The sequence below is a fragment of the Xenopus laevis genome, chromosome 3S (genome assembly GCF_017654675.1).
Source record: "Xenopus laevis strain J_2021 chromosome 3S, Xenopus_laevis_v10.1, whole genome shotgun sequence".
Lineage (NCBI taxonomy): Eukaryota > Metazoa > Chordata > Amphibia > Anura > Pipidae > Xenopus > Xenopus laevis.
The window spans coordinates 2,877,809-2,897,204 of NC_054376.1; the positions used below are offsets into that span (position 1 = coordinate 2,877,809).

At 43.7% G+C, this 19,396-nt stretch overlaps 1 protein-coding gene across 2 annotated transcripts in view; it reads right to left on the reverse strand.

Moving 5' to 3' along the window:
- Nucleotides 1-1,212: 1,212 nt before the first annotated feature.
- Nucleotides 1,213-19,396, reverse strand: part of kdm7a.S (lysine (K)-specific demethylase 7A S homeolog) — a 36,319-nt gene continuing 18,135 nt past the window's right edge. The window contains exons 3-20 of one of the 2 annotated variants that reach the window (XM_041587877.1): nt 16,695-16,812; nt 15,371-15,531; nt 13,474-13,615; nt 13,040-13,226; nt 11,822-11,984; nt 11,574-11,661; nt 11,346-11,452; nt 10,712-10,803; nt 8,999-9,088; nt 8,164-8,370; nt 7,610-7,734; nt 6,649-6,809; nt 6,460-6,557; nt 5,674-5,822; nt 5,366-5,565; nt 3,774-3,856; nt 2,723-3,005; nt 1,213-2,642 (exon numbers count right to left, since the gene is read on the reverse strand). In XM_041587877.1, the coding sequence (XP_041443811.1) occupies nt 2,548-2,642; nt 2,723-3,005; nt 3,774-3,856; nt 5,366-5,565; nt 5,674-5,822; nt 6,460-6,557; nt 6,649-6,809; nt 7,610-7,734; nt 8,164-8,370; nt 8,999-9,088; nt 10,712-10,803; nt 11,346-11,452; nt 11,574-11,661; nt 11,822-11,984; nt 13,040-13,226; nt 13,474-13,615; nt 15,371-15,531; nt 16,695-16,812 (2,549 nt within the window). In that variant the 3' untranslated portion in view covers nt 1,213-2,547. Of the gene's footprint in view, nt 2,643-2,722; nt 3,006-3,773; nt 3,857-5,365; nt 5,566-5,673; nt 5,826-6,459; nt 6,558-6,648; nt 6,810-7,609; nt 7,735-8,163; nt 8,371-8,998; nt 9,089-10,711; nt 10,804-11,345; nt 11,453-11,573; nt 11,662-11,821; nt 11,985-13,039; nt 13,227-13,473; nt 13,616-15,370; nt 15,532-16,694; nt 16,813-19,396 lie in introns of both variants that reach the window. The other variant, XM_041587876.1, reaches the window with a different exon arrangement.

Here is a 19,396-nt window from a genome sequence, read left to right on the forward strand (position 1 = left end):
ATGGTCAATAATAGAGGCGGAGCCCAGGTATAGAGTTCTCATTCACTGTACTTCCTGCTTCTGGGCTGCTGTCTTTCCCATGGTCAATAATAGAGGCGGAGCCCAGGTATAGATTTTTTATTCTCTGTACTTTCTGCTTTTGAGCTGCTCAGTTTCTAATAGTCAGAGGGGAGGGATTCTACATGCTTTTTGCTTTGGGCTGTTGTCTTTCCCATGGTCAATAAGAGAGGTGCAGCCCAGGTATACAGTTCTCATTCTCTGTACTTCGGGGCTGTTGTCTTTCCCATGGTCAATAAGAGGTGGAGCCCAGGTACATATTTCTGATTCTCTGCACTGCCTGCTCCTGGGCTGCTCTCTTTCCATTGGCCATACATAGGGGTGGGCACAGACGCAGCACTATGATTGTATATACTTCTGGCTCTGTATTTGCATATTTTATTGAGGCAGACTGGGCTCACTTAAAGGGGTTGCTCACCTTTGACATAACTGTTAGTATGATGCAGATAGTGATATTCGGAGACAATTTGTAATTGGTCTTCATTTTTTATTATTTGTGGTTTTTGACTTATTTAACTTTCTGTTCAGCGCCTATTTCAGCATCACCTGGTTGCTAGGGTCCAAATTACCCTAGCAACCATGCACTGATTTGAGACTGGGGGCAATAGGAGCAAACACACAAATTTGCATAAGTTTAAGTTAGGTAACAGTCCTTGACGTTAAATGGTTAAAAAAATAAAAAATCCTGGGCCGGCATAAAACGGGTACAAGGGATTCCCCTAAGGTGGGAGTCATTTCTGTTACGGATAAAAGGGTCCCCATCTGAATTGGAACAACAATACCTCTGTAGTCTTACAGAGCATTTGTATTTTTAGACGGGGTCAGTGACCCCTATTTGAAAGCTGGGAAGAGTCAGAAGAAAAAAAACTATAAAAAAAAATTAATAAAGACCAATTGAAAAGTTGCTTAGAATTAGCCATTTTATAACATACTAAAACTTAACTGAACCCTTTAAAAGAGGGGGATCGCTGTAGTGGTTGACCAATGACATGCTGGGGTGGGGGTGGGGAGTACAACCAGCAATTAACTGCGGCAATTCTAATAAACTTTCCCCACAATAAGTAGTTTCTTTACATAATCCCCCGCAAAGGCCTTCTGGGACTGAAAGTACAGTGGGAACCAACAAAATTAATAAGAATAATAAAATACACGAAATTAAAGGGGAAGTTAAATATTTAATTTTATATTACAGAAAATACAAAAATCTAAAATCAGCATTATGTACAGGGGGAATCAAAACTGGCATTTGTTTCAACTGGCAGAGAGATGTGCGACACACACACACACAATAAAAGAAACACAAAACATGGAAATGAAGAAATAAAGAGAGAAACGCTGGAGACAATGTTTAATACCGAGTGGTTGATGGAAGAGAGATGGTCGCATTCGGACTGCAGGTTTCCTATGTAAAAAACACATTCCGCCGCAATTAATTAATTACCCTGAGATCCTCGTTAGTTATTGTATAAAAAAAAAGGCTGCGATGTCTTTAAAGCTTTTCCAAAAAAGGAAACAAAACAAATACAAACGAAGCCTTTGAGTCGTTAGTGTAGCGACGTTTCTTCTCTTTGGAGACTAAAACAAAAATAATCGCCAATTGTCCGACGAAGTAAAGTCCGTTAATGTTTTTTAGTTGCAGAGTCTGAGAGGTTAACTTGCCCTTTGTTTCATAGCACCAACACAAATCATAGAACCTGCCCCAAAGAGCCAAGACACTAGGTTTTTTTTTTGTATATGCCAAAATAGTAACAAAAACAACAACAAAAAAAAGCACCCCTCCCTCACCAAGATGGCGTAGCCCTTGCGTCTTCCAGGAAGGTCCATTAAACCCCGCCCCCTCCCCATAATAAAACAGAATACAGTGTTGACTGACACCCGGCTGCCCCTGAGCCGACAGCTTATTGATTAAAATCAGCACAGAAAACAAAAGAAAACATTGATAGCAAAAATAAAAATATGGATTTCATATTAATTTAAAAATAATTACAAAAAAAATCCCTGTTTAAGAAACCAACCTGAATATCGAGGTTAAAATGAAACCCCCCCCTTGTCCTTCTCCCCAGTGGTTTCGCCGCACACCTCGCAAATAACAATTAAACCCCATCAAAGTCAAATAAAAACCTTCACATTGCTTAAAATCCAAACAAAAAAATCAGAGCGTCTTTGAAATAAATATTTTTTATGTTTTTTTTTAGAAATGGGAAAAAATTATTTAGAAATAAATTATTGAAGACCATCGACCCCAAGCCCTTGGCTCCTTGTTTATCGAACCATCCAAAATGCAAATGATAAAAAAGGAACAGTGTCGTCTGTTAATGGGTCGCCGACCCCCCGAAAAGTCCAGGCGTGATCGTTCTGTGGTTATTGCTGAGTGGGCGTGAGTGTAAGAGCGGACATCTTTGTTCTTGCGGCAGTGCTTATTGGGTGACGGGCCTCGGGTCGCCCCAATACTGTTATGCGCAGGATTAAAGGGTAAGTGGCGTCTTGGCGTCAGACAAAGAAGCGGGTGTGGCCGGTGCGGTTGAGCTTCAGGATTTTCCCGAGTCGTTGCTTAGCCGTCGCCATGCCCTTCTTTGGCCGTTTACCTACGGGGAGGGGTAGATTAGATTTTATGAACCCCTATAATACTGTATATAAGGCAGCACCCCAAGCCACACCCACATACCTTTAGTTGCCTGGTTGCTGATAGGAGGAGGGTTGGAGGCGGGTCTCTTTGTGGGGTGCAGGGGCAGGGCCATCGAGGGGTCCCCGTATATCCTGGTAGGACTGAGGCTGCCGTCGCTCAGGTGACACTCGCTGGAACTCGCGCTGGACTCGGGGTCGTATTTGTCAGGCTGATATTGCCGCGACTCCCAGCGCTCGAGCTCCAAGTAGCCCTGGTCCTTCTGGGACGTCTCGTAGTCCTCGTACGAACCTCCCCGCGAGGGTTTTGGAAGTTGATATGAATCCTGGGACAGAATGACAAGTATATTTGTGTATATTAGAGAATGGGCACAGGGGTAATGACAGCTGCGAAATAATGGCGTAGCCCCGCCCCCTCTCACATCCCCCCGTATAGACTGGAAACCCACCTGCACACAAACTACCTACCCACATACCTACTGTACCTACTGTACTGGGACTGTGTATCCCTCCCCTCTCCCACCTGCACACAAACTACCTACCCACATACCTACTGTACTGGGACTGTGTATCCCTCCCCCACCTGCACACAAACTACCTACCCACATACCTACTGTACCTACTGTACTGGGACTGTGTATCCCTCCCCTCCCCCACCTGCACACAAACTACCTACCCACATACCTACTGTACCTACTGTACTGGGACTGTGTATCCCTCCCCTCTCCCACCTGTACACACACTACCTACCCACAAACCTACTGTACCTACTGTACTGGGACTGTGTATCCCTCCCCTCTCCCACCTGCACACAAACTACCTACCCACATACCTACTGTACTGGGACTGTGTATCCCACCCCTCTCCCACCTACACACAAACTACCTACCCACATACCTACTGTACCTACTGTACTGGGACTGTGTATCCCACCCCTCTCCCACCTGCACACAAACTACCTACCCACATACCTACTGTACCTACTGTACTGGGACTGTGTATCCCACCTGCACACAAACTACCTACCCACATACCCAGTGATGGGTCTTCTTATTCAATGGGAATTCCCAGGAGAGACAGATAAATTCACTCACTTGACGGCTTGTTCTGCACGGAGACTCCTGTTGCCGCATCCAGTCCAACCTACACAGATCTCCTTCATCTCTCACGTGGTGACCTGACGAGGATAAGATGGACAACGCCATTAACCAACTATTCTTGGCCCCAAAGCTGACTGAAAATTATTTTAAATGGATAATGTACCCCCTACTGTAAATGATAAGGATATTAGAAGTCACTGAGGGGTTGTTCTGTGACCATATAAAGGCACAAGGCTGCAGGTTGAGTTATACAGGGAACTCTGAGTATCACTCATGTATTATAAGGGATAATGTACCCCCTACTGTAAATGATAAGGATATTAGAAGTCACTGAGGGGTTGTTCTGTGACCATATAAAGGCACAAGGCTGCAGGTTGAGTTATACAGGGAACTCTGAGTATCACTCATGTATTATAAGGGATAATGTACCCCCTACTGTAAATGATAAGGATATTAGAAGTCACTGAGGGGTTGTTCTGTGACCTTATAAAGGCACAAGGCTGCAGGCTGAGTTATACAGGGAACTCTGAGTATCACTCATGTATTATAAGGGATAATGTACCCCCTACTGTAAATGATAAGGATATTAGAAGTCACTGAGGGGTTGTTCTGTGACCATATAAAGGCACAAGGCTGAAGGCTGAGTTATACAGGGAACTCTGAGTATCACTCATGTATTATAAGGGATAATGTACCCCCTACTGTAAATGATAAGGATATTAGAAGTCACTGAGGGGTTGTTCTGTGACCATATAAAGGCACAAGGCTGCAGGCTGAGTTATACAGGGAACTCTGAGTATCACTCATGTATTATAAGGGATAATGTACCCCCTACTGTAAATGATAAGGATATTAGAAGTCACTGAGGGGTTGTTCTGTGACCATATAAAGACACAAGGCTGCAGGCTGAGTTATACAGGGAACTCTGAGTATCACTCATATATTATAAGGGATAATGTACCCCCTACTGTAAATGATAAGGATATTAGAAGTCACTGAGGGGTTGTTCTGTGACCATATAAAGACACAAGGCTGCAGGCTGAGTTATACAGGGAACTCTGAGTATCACTCATGTATTATAAGGGATAATGTACCCCCTACTGTAAATGATAAGGATATTAGAAGTCACTGAGGGGTTGTTCTGTGACCATATAAAGGCACAAGGCTGCTGGCTGAGTTATACAGGGAACTCTGAGTATCACTCATGTAGTAGAAGGGATAATGTACCCCCTACTGTAAATGATAAGGATATTAGAAGTCACTGAGGGGTTGTTCTGTGACCATATAAAGGCACAAGGCTGCAGGCTGAGTTATACAGGGAACTCTGAGTATCACTCATGTATTATAGGGATAATGTACCCCCTACTGTAAATGATAAGGATATTAGAAGTCACTGAGGGGTTGTTCTGTGACCATATAAAGGCACAAGGCTGAAGGCTGAGTTATACAGGGAACTCTGAGTATCACTCATGTATTATAAGGGATAATGTACCCCCTACTGTAAATGATAAGGATATTAGAAGTCACTGAGGGGTTATACAGTTTTACAGGAGAGGAAAGCAACATTACTAAATTATTATTCTTACCAGTATTCGGGCTGTGGGAATCCAGATGCTCCTCCCGGTTTCCCTGGGAGACGTTGATGTGCAGTTGGGGGTAACTCCCCGTAGTCTTACAGTCTGAGCTGGGTGGGAGGGTGGGGAGAGCGGGGGGGTAGTGCAATGCCGACATGGAGAGCATTCCTTGTACAGCTTCTTGTTCCATGCTGGTCGAGGTAGGACATTCGCTAAGGGAGGGGGAGACCAATCAGCATCACAACATGTAACCCAAGTGCAGGTGCTGCAGGACTACAACTCCCAGCAGTTCCTATTGGACAAAAGAGGAGGTGTTTTACCTTTTCTGGGGAGAATCAGGATCAGGCCACTGGAAATTAGGGTCACAGGGCAATCTTCTCCCACTGTGTTCCTCTTTAAAGACACGAATAGGTTCCGGCCGCTCCTCCTCCTCATCACCTGAGCTTTCCGATTCCTCGGAGAAGTGTTTCTGTTGGATCAGACAGATTCCTTATTAAAGGACCAGTAGCACCAAAACATAAATGTGTTTAATCCTTATTACCAGTTACTCGTATCCTGTACATTTATATATTGTATATTGGTAGAATCGTATATATTATATATTGTACTATATATATTGTATATTTGTAGAATCGTATATATTATATATTGTACTTCTATATTGTACTATATATATTGTATATTCTAGCTCAGGCCAGTAGATGGGGCTGGTGAGTATCTAATGGAGTGGTCAGTACATAGAGTAGCAACTGGGCTGGGGTGGGGGTATAGCTGGTTTAACATTTCATAGTTGGCCAACACTTCCCAGAACAGAGGATATTAATGTCGGGAAAACTAACAACATGGGACAGGGATAAAGGGGAAATAGGATTGAATGACCATTTATTATTCATTATAACCTATTGATTGTCCGAGCCGCTAGTCCATCATACAGGACGGCCCCTTGTAATTAATCAGTGACACGTTCATTGCGCAAGAACCAATATGTCACCATCAAATGTTCATGAGGGGGTCAGCGACCCCTTCTAAATTTACACGTTGGGTAACCGTTGTCCCAATATCCCCCTAGAGTAGTGTATTCCTTCATTTAATAACCCCCCCCATACCTGGTTAGTGCAACTGTCGTCAGATCCATCGGAATCAGAAATATCGGAATATTCGGAGGATCCATTTCTGAGCTCCGACTTGACACTTTCAAAGAACACTGGGGAGGATAAAACAGGAAAAATCAGCAAATATCCCGAAGAGAATGAATTACAAGTCGCCCCACAGCAGGGCCTGAGGGTTCTACTCACTGTTAAGTGGTTTCTGGGTTTCCGATTTATCCTCCGTCCCAGACGTGGAGCACGGCTTCTCCTGCCCCATCTCCTTGGCCTTCCTCCACCTCCCCCGATCATCCTCATCTTCACTGTCTGCCGTATAGAGGCTCCGGTCGGTAAACGTCTGCTTTTCATCACTGCAAAAATGTTAAACGGGTGTTTCAGCTTTAGGTTCATTTTTAGCCATTTCTAAGCAACTTTTCAATTGGTCTTTATTGTTTATTTTTCATAGTTTTTTAATTAATTATTGCCTTCTTCTCTCGACTCTTTCCAGCTTTCAAACGGGGGTCACTGACCCCATCTAAAAGCAAATGCTCTGTAAGGCTACAAATGTATTGTTATTGTTACTTTTTATTCCTCCTCTTTCTATTCAGGCCTCTCCTATTCATATCCCAGTCTTTTATTTAAATCAATACATGGTTACTAGGGAGGTTAAGACCGTAGCAACCAGATGGCTGAAATTGCAAACTGGAGAGCTGCTGAATAAAAAGCTAAACTACTCAAAAACCACAAATAATAAAGAAACCAATTGCAAATTGTCTCAGAATATAACTCTCTAGATCATACAGACAGTTAATTTAAAGGGGAACATGCCCTTTAAATAAAAGGAAAACGACACTTTTTATTTTGTAAAGTGATAGTGACACATTCCTGTTAAATGTGGAAAAGTGTTGCTATCTTCTTAATAAATCCAAACCTCTGTGCCCCCCGTCTCTCTACAGACCCCCTTGTTATGCCACAATGTCTCAGTAGATGTTGTGCTTGGAGGGAAGGGTATACAGGGGTTAAATAAGATGCTGCCTCGGTCTGATGGGGACAAATCAGCAGCTTAACCAGCAATGATAAATGTGGAATGTATCCCTTTAAATCAACACGTTGGTCAATGGAGTCTCACACGTGGATTAACATGTATGTTATTAACATTTTATGTTCTCACCGGATAATCCTCCCATTGGAGAGCACAAGGCGGACGCCGCTATCCTTCGCTTTCTGGTCAGGCACTGTTGAGGACGGCTGCAGAGGCTTATTGAAGCTGATATTCAGTTTATAGGTGCCCACGTCCTGGTAAAGGCAAAGCAAAGAGGCGTTAGGAGCGAAGGAATAGCGAGGTCTCAGATCCATGTGTCAGATTGATGTCACTAACTGGAAACTGGCACTTTGGGGCGCGAGGGTTTGAACGTGACTTATTTAAAGAAGCCCATTGGCCGCCAGTAAAAAAAGTAGGGATGCACCAAATCCAGGATTCGGCCTTTTTCAGCAGGATTCAGATTTGGCTGAATTCTTCTCCCCGGCCAAACCGAATCCGAATTTGCGTACTGAGAGGAAAATCATGCGACTCTTTCTGCATATGCAAATTAGGGTTCGGATTCGGTTCGGTATTAGGCCAAATCTTTCGCGAAGGATTTGGGCAAATCCAAAATAGTGGATTCAGTGCATCCCTTAAAAAAAGCACGAGGTGTATGTTGTTTTTGGCCGAATAAGAACACAAACCTCTTCCCACGGGGACATTTCGAGCCTTTTCAGAACCTCCCGCGTATGTTGCTCCAGGATATCGAGGTTGGAGGGGGGTTTGGTGGAATGATCCCGAAGCCGCCGCGCTTTGCGCCCGGAATGATGCGGGGATTTCTCGTGCGAGGGCTGGGAGAGTGGGCAGAGGCCATGAATTCCCTGAGATTTGACCGGCCTGTTCCCTTCCTCCTGTAAAGGAATAAAATAAAGTAACTGAGCTTGTTCCTACAGCCATGACATCAGCAAGTGACATCACACCCCAGTTGCAAACGGTCAGGTAGTGAATTATATTATATAACCCAGGGCCAGAGCCCACTTAGCAACTGCACCCTCTAATAATAGTTGGTGAACTTTACTCATAGGAGGCAATTTGGGGACACCCCCCCAGCAGGTGACCCAAAGAGATATCAGAGACTACAGGATCATTTGCTAATAAAATGCAGATCACATGTACATTGGGGTATTATAACCCTCGCTACCGTCTAATTGGCTGCCCATATTTAATTAAGCTGAAAACGGCTGCTTTAATAAATAATGCATGACAGTTGCAGCTCTCAATGATTAATAAAAGTGCAGCCCCCAGTGTCGTGTCCCAGGATATCGGCTAATTGAATGGAGCTCCCCAGACAGAGCGGGGGGGCAGCCTGTATAAGTGCGAGGGCCAATTAATGGAACTCCAACCTCATAAATCGTTTGTGCCTTTCCCTGCTCCAAGAACAATTAAGCAGAGACACCTCTACATTTCCCACCATGAGATCCTGCTCCACCCAAAGCTGACAATTAAACAACATAAAAGCTTTCAGGTCGACTTCCTCACCTCGACCGAGCGAATAACTTTTGAAAGCTCTTTGACGAGATGCCCAGGTCTGACGTTATCTGGGATTTCAAACGCGTGTTCTGCTACAGACTGAAAGGAAACACACTGGATAGATCAGTGAGAAAGCGGCTACATTATTGTACATTATTATTGTGTGCCCAGAACATTCCTTCTCTGTATATTTGTATTTATACATATGGGAGGAGGTGCCATATTGATTCCCTTAGACAGTACAGTATGAGGGTATAGCTTATTGTGTGCCCAGAACATTCCTTCTCTGTATATTTCTATTTATACATATGGGAGGAGGAGGTGCCATATTGATTCCCTTAGACAGTACAGTATGAGGGTATAGCTTATTGTGTGCCCAGAACATTCCTTCTCTGTATATTTGTATTTATACATATGGGAGGAGGAGGTGCCATATTGATTCCCTTAGACAGTACAGTATGAGGGTATAGCTTATTGTGTGCCCAGAACATTCCTTCTCTGTATATTTCTATTTATACATATGGGAGGAGGAGGTGCCATATTGATTCCCTTAGACAGTACAGTATGAGGGTATAGCTTATTGTGTGCCAGAACATTCCTTCTCTGTATATTTGTATTTATACATATGGGAGGAGGAGGTGCCATATTGATTCCCTTAGACAGTACAGTATGAGGGTATAGCTTATTGTGTGCCCAGAACATTCCTTCTCTGTATATTTGTATTTATACATATGGGAGGAGGAGGTGCCATATTGATTCCCTTAGACAGTACAGTATGAGGGTATAGCTTATTGTGTGCCCAGAACATTCCTTCTCTGTATATTTGTATTTATACATATGGGAGGAGGTGCCACATTGATTCCCTTAGACAGTACAGTATGAGGGTATAGCTTATTGTGTGCCCAGAACATTCCTTCTCTGTATATTTGTATTTATACATATGGGAGGAGGGAGGTGCCATATTGATTCCCTTAGACAGTACAGTATGAGGGTATAGCTTATTGTGTGCCCAGAACATTCCTTCTCTGTATATTTGTATTTATACATATGGGAGGAGGTGCCACATTGATTCCCTTAGACAGTACAGTATGAGGGTATAGCTTATTGTGTGCCCAGAACATTCCTTCTCTGTATATTTGTATTTATACATATGGGAGGAGGAGGTGCCATATTGATTCCCTTAGACAGTACAGTATGAGGGTATAGCTTATTGTGTGCCCAGAACATTCCTTCTCTGTATATTTGTATTTATACATATGGGAGGAGGTGCCACATTGATTCCCTTAGACAGTACAGTATGAGGGTATAGCTTATTGTGTGCCCAGAACATTCCTTCTCTGTATATTTGTATTTATACATATGGGAGGAGGGAGGTGCCATATTGATTCCCTTAGACAGTACAGTATGAGGGTATAGCTTATTGTGTGCCCAGAACATTCCTTCTCTGTATATTTGTATTTATACATATGGGAGGAGGTGCCACATTGATTCCCTTAGACAGTACAGTATGAGGGTATAGCTTATTGTGTGCCCAGAACATTCCTTCTCTGTATATTTGTATTTATACATATGGGAGGAGGAGGTGCCATATTGATTCCCTTAGACAGTACAGTATGAGGGTATAGCTTATTGTGTGCCCAGAACATTCCTTCTCTGTATATTTATATGAAAGGGCCCTCATTCTGTATCAGATAAATAAAATGATAAAAAGTAAGAACCCACCTCTTTCTTCATCCAGCCCTTCAGTGCAGAAATAAGTGCTTTCACCCCGTGCTTTAAGTAGTTTGGAGGATGGAATCCATCTTCTCTTAGTTCTGAGTGATAGGAAAGTGGGGAGAGGGCATATATTATATAGTGAATAAAGTACCCCCTCTTGTAAAATATAAGGATATTATAAGTTACCGAGGAGTTTCATGACCATATAAAAGTACGAGGCCGAAGGCCGAGTGTTTTTATACAGGTCATGGAACTCCGAGGTAACTTCTAATATCCTCATATTTTACAACTGGGGGTACTTTATTTATTATAATACACAAATTTCAGTGAGTCATGTGACAGAAATGACATCAGAACTCACCGTTTATAACTGATGACATCAGAACTCACCGTTTATAAGGATATAATTTACAGGATATTCATGGCTTTTGTGTATTATATATATATATTAATTCCAATGTGCTGTGGATGCAATGCAGTCACCAAAGTGCAAGAGAGAGCAGAAGAGATGGGAACATGGAATAGGTAAACAATTAAACCATAAAATAACCAAGGTTCGCTCTAAGGCCTATGGCACAGGGGTTGTCCCAAGACTCTATAAACCTTTGCCCAAAGCTGGTCATAATAATGGAAGAATTACCTTTCAAGGTTTCCAGGAGATTTTTGGCCACAAACCAGCAAATTGCCTCGAAAAAAGGAAACTTGAAGAGATCGGGAGTCTTCAGCCTTTTTTCCATCTCGTAACACCTACAGCGGGGGCAAAAGAGCCATTCTGATTGGACGAGGCGGTTAGAGCCACTTACAATGATATTATTTTGCAAGACAAAAAGCTGCGGGGTACAAGGGACCACCTCGCTGGGGTACATACCTGAGTTGCATGCCAATGTTCAGATTGTGCAGAAAGTTCCCACCAAAGGCCATGCAGTCCTGAGACGTGAGAACAGCGTGGATCCAACCTGAAATCACACACAGGGTCGGACACCCGTTAATCCACAGCTACGGGCGCCAGTCGGATCTAATTAGGGGCTCCCTAATCTCTCTTCATTCAGCAATGTCTGTGCGGTTGCTAGGAACACTTAGGCCAGCAACCGGGAAGTAGCAGATTATGAGCGTTACCTGTCGGGACAAACAGCGTGTGCCCTTGTTTAACGACACACTTGTAGCATTTGTCCACTTTGTCCCCGAAAAACTCCTCGCTTTGGGCAATGGAAGAGCTCCAGGATTCATACAGTGCCAGGTTTTCATCGGAGGGTTTTATCAAGTAGAAAATCTTCTCCCCCTACAAAAGGAAAAAGCCAAACATTATCGGTGTTAAAAGCGATTCTTTTATGATGTAGTTTTTATTTCTAAATGACACTTTTTACACCGCAAATAATTCCCTGTACAATATAAAATGTCATTCCTGAAGCAGCAAGTGTATTTAGTTGTAATATTGGTGTGTAGGTGCATCTCAGCTCATTTTACCTGGTCATGTGATTTCAGAAAGAGCCAGCACTTTAGGATGGAACTGCTTTCTGGCAGCCTGTTGTTTCTCCTACTCAATGTAACTGAATGTGTCTCAGTGGGACCTGGATTTTACTATTGAGTGTTGTTCTTAGATCTACCAGGCAGCTGTTATCTTGTGTTAGGGAGCTGCTATCTGGTTACCTTCCCATTGTTCTGTTGTTAGGCTGCTGGGGGGGGGAGTGATATCACTCCAACTTGCAGTACAACAGTAAAGTGTGACTGTAGTTTATCAGAGCACAAGTCACATGACTGGGGGCAGCTGGGAAAATGACAATATGTCTAGCCCTTTGTCAGATTTCAAAAATTAAATATAAAAAAAATTGTGAGAAACGGATTTCAGTGCAGAATTCTTTAATCTGCCTGTGTATGGCCACCACAATTCTTGAGCTAAACTCGTGGATATCAGTCTGACAGGCTGTTCGTTCCAAGAGGGGCTGCTGGGAGGCAACTGGATCATTACTGTTCTAGAGCTGCTGCACCTCTGGGCTGGTACAGTAAGTACAGTATATAATTATTAGGTTCGGGATTCAGCCAGGATTCGGGCTTTTTCAGCAGGATTTGGATTCGGCCGAATCCTTCTGCCCGGCCAAACCAAACCCGAATTTGTATATGCAAATTAGGGGCGGGAGGGAAATCTCGTGACTTTTTGCCACAAAACAAGTAAAAAATGTTTTCCCCTTCCCTTTGCACAAGCAAATTAGGATCCGGTTTGGTATTCGGCGGAATCTTTCGCGAAGGATTCGGTCGAATTCAAAATAATGGATTTGGTGCATCCCTAATTATGAATCCGTTTGAATCCTCACTTACTGTAAAAGGTCAGACACTTACCCACAGGACATGATACCAGACCGAAGTGCCTCCGAAATCTATGTGGAAGTCGGTGTAACTGTCCTTGACTCCCATCAGGCAATACTTCTGGACGAAGGGCTTGGTGAAGAGCGAATCATCGGGCCAGTAGTTTTCCACCCAAGACAGCTTCTTGCTGATGTCCGGCACCTTCACCAGATCCGCCATCCTAAAAAGGATCCCAAGGAACGTTAAAGGGATAATTCCATGGGAATTTTTTTTATTTTTTTAAATAGTTCTCCTCCAGCAGAATTCTCCACTGAAATCCGACATGGGGCTAGACATATTGTCAGTTTCCCAGCTGCCCCCAGTCATGTGACTTGTGACTGATAAACGTCAGTCACGCTTTACTGCTGCACTGCAAATTGGAGTGATATCACCCTCGTCCCTTCCCTATTAATAAAGAAACCGCTCACTTGGTGTCGGAGAATTCCAGGCTGATGACGTTTAATACTTTGGGGCGGGCGGGGTTCATGAAATACTTGACGAAATTTTTCAGCTTCATCTTGCTGTCCGCTTGCCTGGCCACGTCGATGACGTCGACGATCTTTTCCCCACCTGTTGGGCAGCAATGGAATGAGTGAATTCTGAAAGCAAGGGCAAACGTTTAATGAATTTAGAGACTGCAACATGCCGAAATGTTTTCCCGCCCCAGCAGGCGGCTTTCCAGGGCCCAAAGGGGCCACGAGCACTTACACAGCAGATTTATCACTTAGGGGCTTATGTAATAAACGGATGCACTGAATACAGGATTCAGCCTTTTTCAGTAGGATTCGGATTTGGCCGAATCCTTCTGCCCGGCTGAACCGGATCCGAATCCTAATTTGCATATGTAAATTAGGAGCGGGTAGGGAAATCACGTGACTTTTTGTCACTAAATAAGGAAGTAAAAAAGTTTTTCCCCTTCCCCCTCCTAATTTGCATATGCAAATTATGATTTGGATTGGTATTCAGCAGTAACCCATAGCAACCAATCAACTGGTAGTATTTATTGGTCACCTGTTTAAAAGCCAACATCTTATTGGTTGCTATTGGTTTCTGCTCCTGGACGAACTTAGTGCCTTTTATTACATCTGTAGGTTAGACTCCTTTCTGTACCAGTTGTTGCTTTGTGATGACACAATGGGGGTGGGAAAAAGTAATTTTGAGCAATAAAACAGTAAAAAAACAACGAGACAATGTCTTGGCGGTTTAATATTGGCAAATGCAAAAGGTTTTTTATAAGGACATTGTGACGGGCCCTTGGGAGCCACAACACTGCCAGCTGCCTGCAGCAAGGACTTTACCATTTTCGGCAAGAACGGGGAGGGAGCAATGAAACGTTTATAAATCGGCTGGTTTTGATGTCACAGAGGCTCTTTAGAGATCAATTAGCAATATCCAGTTCAGCAGCTCTGTCATTTGATATACGGCCTTTATATGGGGACAATGAAGCGCCAGCTGTTGGGTTTCTGTACTTATCTGCCGTGTTGGTTAGTGAACCAAAGTGCCGAATTATGAAGTAAACAGAACCATAAAACATTTATGGACAGTTATTGCTCCTACTACAACTCCCAGAATCCCCTCCGCAGCCTCCTTGTGAGCACTTAACCCTAAGTTTCCAGGCTACAATCCCCCCAGTCTACCTACCCCAGCCTTACAGTGCGTGCAGCCCGTGGCTTTTACACATTCTCCTGCCTCCTGCTTTGCCCAAGGGCATTAAACCATCTGGCCCATTTACAAACAGGGAGCCAAATGGCCACTAGAGTATCGAGTGATAGCGCGGCTAATGTCAGGCTGAAGATGAAGCCGTGCGACGGGATTCTATGGCAAACTTAATAAGCAGGCGAGATGAATATGGGCCGGCAGCCAAAGGAAGATTAAACCGTCCGGCTTATACTAGCCCTGTGGAGCAAACAGAAGGCCGGGGATATATACAGCGGATTAATGGGATCACATTGCCAGCACTCACTAGGCATTTGCACCAACACAAAAGGAATCAGGATATGGTTGGACAGTTGTGTGTTTAGGGTTTCAGGGGCGGGGCTTTACGTTATCCACAAGGCTGTCATAAACTGTGGAGGGGGGCCCAGGGGCCACAGAGGCTTTGCAGGGCCCATTATGTATCTCATGTGGGACTGCCAGTTGTTCAATGGCTCCTGAGAGTTGCACTTGAATTATTAAAGGGCTACACTACTTTATAGTGTTGCTTTTGTGTTGTCCATCATGAGTACCATGAGTAAGGTGCCATCCTGATGATCTAGTCCAGCCCACTGCTCGAGTCACAGACTCCCCTGTGCCGTACGTTCTACTTAAGGCAGAACTGTCACTTACCTACGTATCGTTCCACATCCATCACTGAGAAAGTAGGAGGCGGCAGCCTGAGGCCCAAGTCATCCAACCTGGGCACCATAATAGGAAGGTTGAAGCCTTGTTTCTCCAGGTACCTCTGTGTCAGCTGACTCCCATTCATCCTCAGGAGGAGATCATCAGCGCTGGAATCACACATAGGGAATGCAATGTTTTATGGCAGCTGAGATTCTAGCTATCTGTATAACAGAAAATTCTGTCCCAGTGGCTGCACAGATCCTATCTGATCCCCATTGTAAGCAGCAGTCCTGTCCTGCTTTATGGCAGCTGAGATTCTAGCTATCTGTATAACAGAACATTCTGTCCCAGTGGCTGCACAGATCCTATCTGATCCCCATTGTAAGCAACAGTCCTGTCCTGCTTTATGGCAGCTGAGATTCTAGCTATCTGTATAACAGAACATTCTGTCCCAGTGGCTGCACAGATCCTATCTGATTCCCATTGTAAGCAACAGTCCTGTCCTGCTTTATGGCAGCTGAGATTCTAGCTATCTGTATAACAGAACATTCTGTCCCAGTGGCTGCACAGATCCTATCTGATCCCCATTTTAAGCAGCAGTCCTGTCCTGCTTTATGGCAGCTGAGATTCTAGCTATCTGTATAACAGAACATTCTGTCCCAGTGGCTGCACAGATCCTATCTGATCCCCATTGTAAGCAGCAGTCCTGTCCTGCTTTATGGCAGCTGAGATTCTAGCTATCTGTATAACAGAACATTCTGTCCCAGTGGCTGCACAGATCCTATCTGATCCCCATTGTAAGCAGCAGTCCTGTCCTGCTTTATGGCAGCTGAGATTCTAGCTATCTGTATAACAGAACATTCTGTCCCAGTGGCTGCACAGATCCTATCTGATCCCCATTGTAAGCAGCAGTCCTGTCCTGCTTTATGGCAGCTGAGATTCTAGCTATCTGTATTACTGAGCATTCTGTCCCAGTGGCTGCACAGATCCTATCTGATCCCCATTGTAAGCAGCAGTCCTGTCCTGCTTTATGGCAGCTGAGATTCTAGCTATCTGTATAACAGAACATTCTGTCCCAGTGGCTGCACAGATCCTATCTGATCCCCATTGTAAGCAACAGTCCTGTCCTGCTTTATGGCAGCTGAGATTCTAGCTATCTGTATAACAGAACATTCTGTCCCAGTGGCTGCACAGATCCTATCTGATCCCCATTGTAAGCAGCAGTCCTGTCCTGCTTTATGGCAGCTGAGATTCTAGCTATCTGTATTACTGAGCATTCTGTCCCAGTGGCTGCACAGGTTCTATATGATATTGAAAGTACTGCCTTTACCATGGGAACGACCGTGCCCGAAGCGCCTGTATAAAAGTCCTTGTTCCTGCCTGGACCGGCCTGGCCCCATCGTCAGACTCGGTGTAGTCATGTCTATGCCAGTTCCGTCTCTTCTTTACTGCAAAAATGAAAATAGAGCAAATCAGTAGGTGCCTCCAGCACAAGTTAAGGCGGAACCAGAGGAATTTCTGTATCAGTCCAGGTGCATAAAAAGATTTCCTATTTATAAATACTGTATAAAAGTTAAGGTACCGCCCATTCACATCTATTTTAACCTCTTCCTTGCCAAAGGCCGGCTCTACAATGGGCTGGCGACAGAGTTGGCAATAAAACAGTTAAATGAGTGATCACAACGAGGCAAAGACAACAACAAACAGCGATGACTATAAACAACATGGAGAGAAATAAACAAAGGCAGAGATAAGAAGCAGAGCAAACAAACCCACTGAACATTTAAAAATAAAATAAACTAAAAGTAAAACAAGTTTGGGGGCTTTCCACATAAATCGATTACAATAAAACGATCATTTCAATCAATTTATTGCAGAGGAACGGTTTAAACCACAAGAGGGTCGATGCCTTGTTTGTATTACTGATGTGATGTGGGGTCGGTGTTTTCAAAGGGCAAATAAACAAGCACATTGGGCTCCGTGATCAGATTCAAATGACATTTATCCCATTTGGCGACTGACCAACATCATAAGTGTTTGACTGATGCAGAGAGAACGGAAACACCAGATACGACTCTGATGGGACAGCGGTGCATGTTGTCATTTCTACGAAGGTTAGATCCACAGATCAATAAAAACTGCGGCTTATGAAAATAAATAATATTTATATGGTGTTCTTCATGGGTTATGTTTTACATATACATATATGGGACAGAACTCCTGATATCCTTATCATTTACAATATGCCTGCAGCCTTGTGTCTTTATATGGTCATTTACAGTAGGGGGTACATTATCCCTTATAATACATGAGTGATACTCAGAGTTCCCTGTATAACTCAGCCTGCAGCCTTGTGCCTTTATATGGTCACAGAACAACCCCTCAGTGACTTCTAATATCCTTATCATTTACAGTAGGGGGTACATTATCTCTTATAATACATGAGTGATACTCAGAGTTCCCTGTATAACTCAGCCTGCAGCCTTGTGTCTTTATATGGTCACAGAACAACCCCTCAGTGACTTCTAATATCCTTATCATTTACAGTAGGGGGTACATTATCCCTTATAATACACGAGTGATACTCAGAGTTCCCTGTATAACTCAGCCTGCAGCCTTGTGCCTTTATATGGTCACAGAACAACCCCTCAGTGACTTCAAATATCCTTATCATTTACAGTAGGGGGTACATTATCTCTTATAATACATGAGTGATACTCAGAGTTCCCTGTATAACTCAGCCTGCAGCCTTGTGTCTTTATATGGTCACAGAACAACCCCTCAGTGACTTCTAATATCCTTATCATTTACAGTAGGGGGTACATTATCCCTTATAATACACGAGTGATACTCAGAGTTCCCTGTATAACTCAGCCTGCAGCCGTGTGCCTTTATATGGTCACAGAACAACCCCTCAGTGACTTCTAATATCCTTATCATTTACAGTAGGGGGTACATTATCTCTTATAATACATGAGTGATACTCAGAGTTCCCTGTATAACTCAGCCTGCAGCCTTGTGTCTTTATATGGTCACAGAACAACCCCTCAGTGACTTCTAATATCCTTATCATTTACAGTAGGGGGTACATTATCCCTTATAATACACGAGTGATACTCAGAGTTCCCTGTATAACTCAGCCTGCAGCCGTGTGCCTTTATAGTGCAGCTTCCAATATCAATTGCATTTACAAATATAATTGATTTCTGCCCTTTAGGAAAATTTTTATTTAGACTGTTTCTCTGGAGAGAGGAGAATGGATCTGCAGCACTCGGTGGAGTAAAAGACCCCACCAGTAGGTACTGGGGCAAGTGGCAATTTTTCCAGCCCAACTGCCAGCAGGGGGCACTATATAGTTAAACACTAAGGACATAGGAGAGAAAACACACAGGGTGAATAACGTGTGTAATGTTTCCAGTCCTGTAATGACCCACAACTGACTCCGGCTCTGTGATATACACCAAATTCTCATACATCAAATGCTGAGCCGGAACAGTTTCACTTACTCAGCAGCCTTATCTGCTGTCAGAAGAATTGGTTTTTAACCCCCTCCTCACTGCTGGGAAATACTACGGGGCCAACCAGAATAGGCGGCTGCTATGGTGACGCTAGATTTGTATTGCCTGTTAATATTGTATGCGCTATTACTTCCCCTTTAATCTGATATTCAAGCAGAGGCCTGGTTATGAAATAATTAAATTATTACACAAATAGGGAAACAAACACTGGAGCACAAATCATCACGAGAAAGAGACGCAGGAGGTTTACTATAATCGACATGGCAGAAAATAAACAGATTTGGGGGAGGTTTCTTGTGCCATTCAATAGAAGAATACAGAGCGGTGGTCTTTGCTGCTGGGAGTCGGATTTACTCGGGCTCAGAGCCAGCGGCAGGCAGTTAAATTCTCTGGCGTCTCTGAGTGTAATTCAATCCATTGTCACTCTGTGCTGGGGCTAAACAAGAGAGGTTTGAGTCAAGGCAGCTTCCCTGGAACAAGAGAATTTAGGTCAAGGCTTATTACAGGGCAGTGT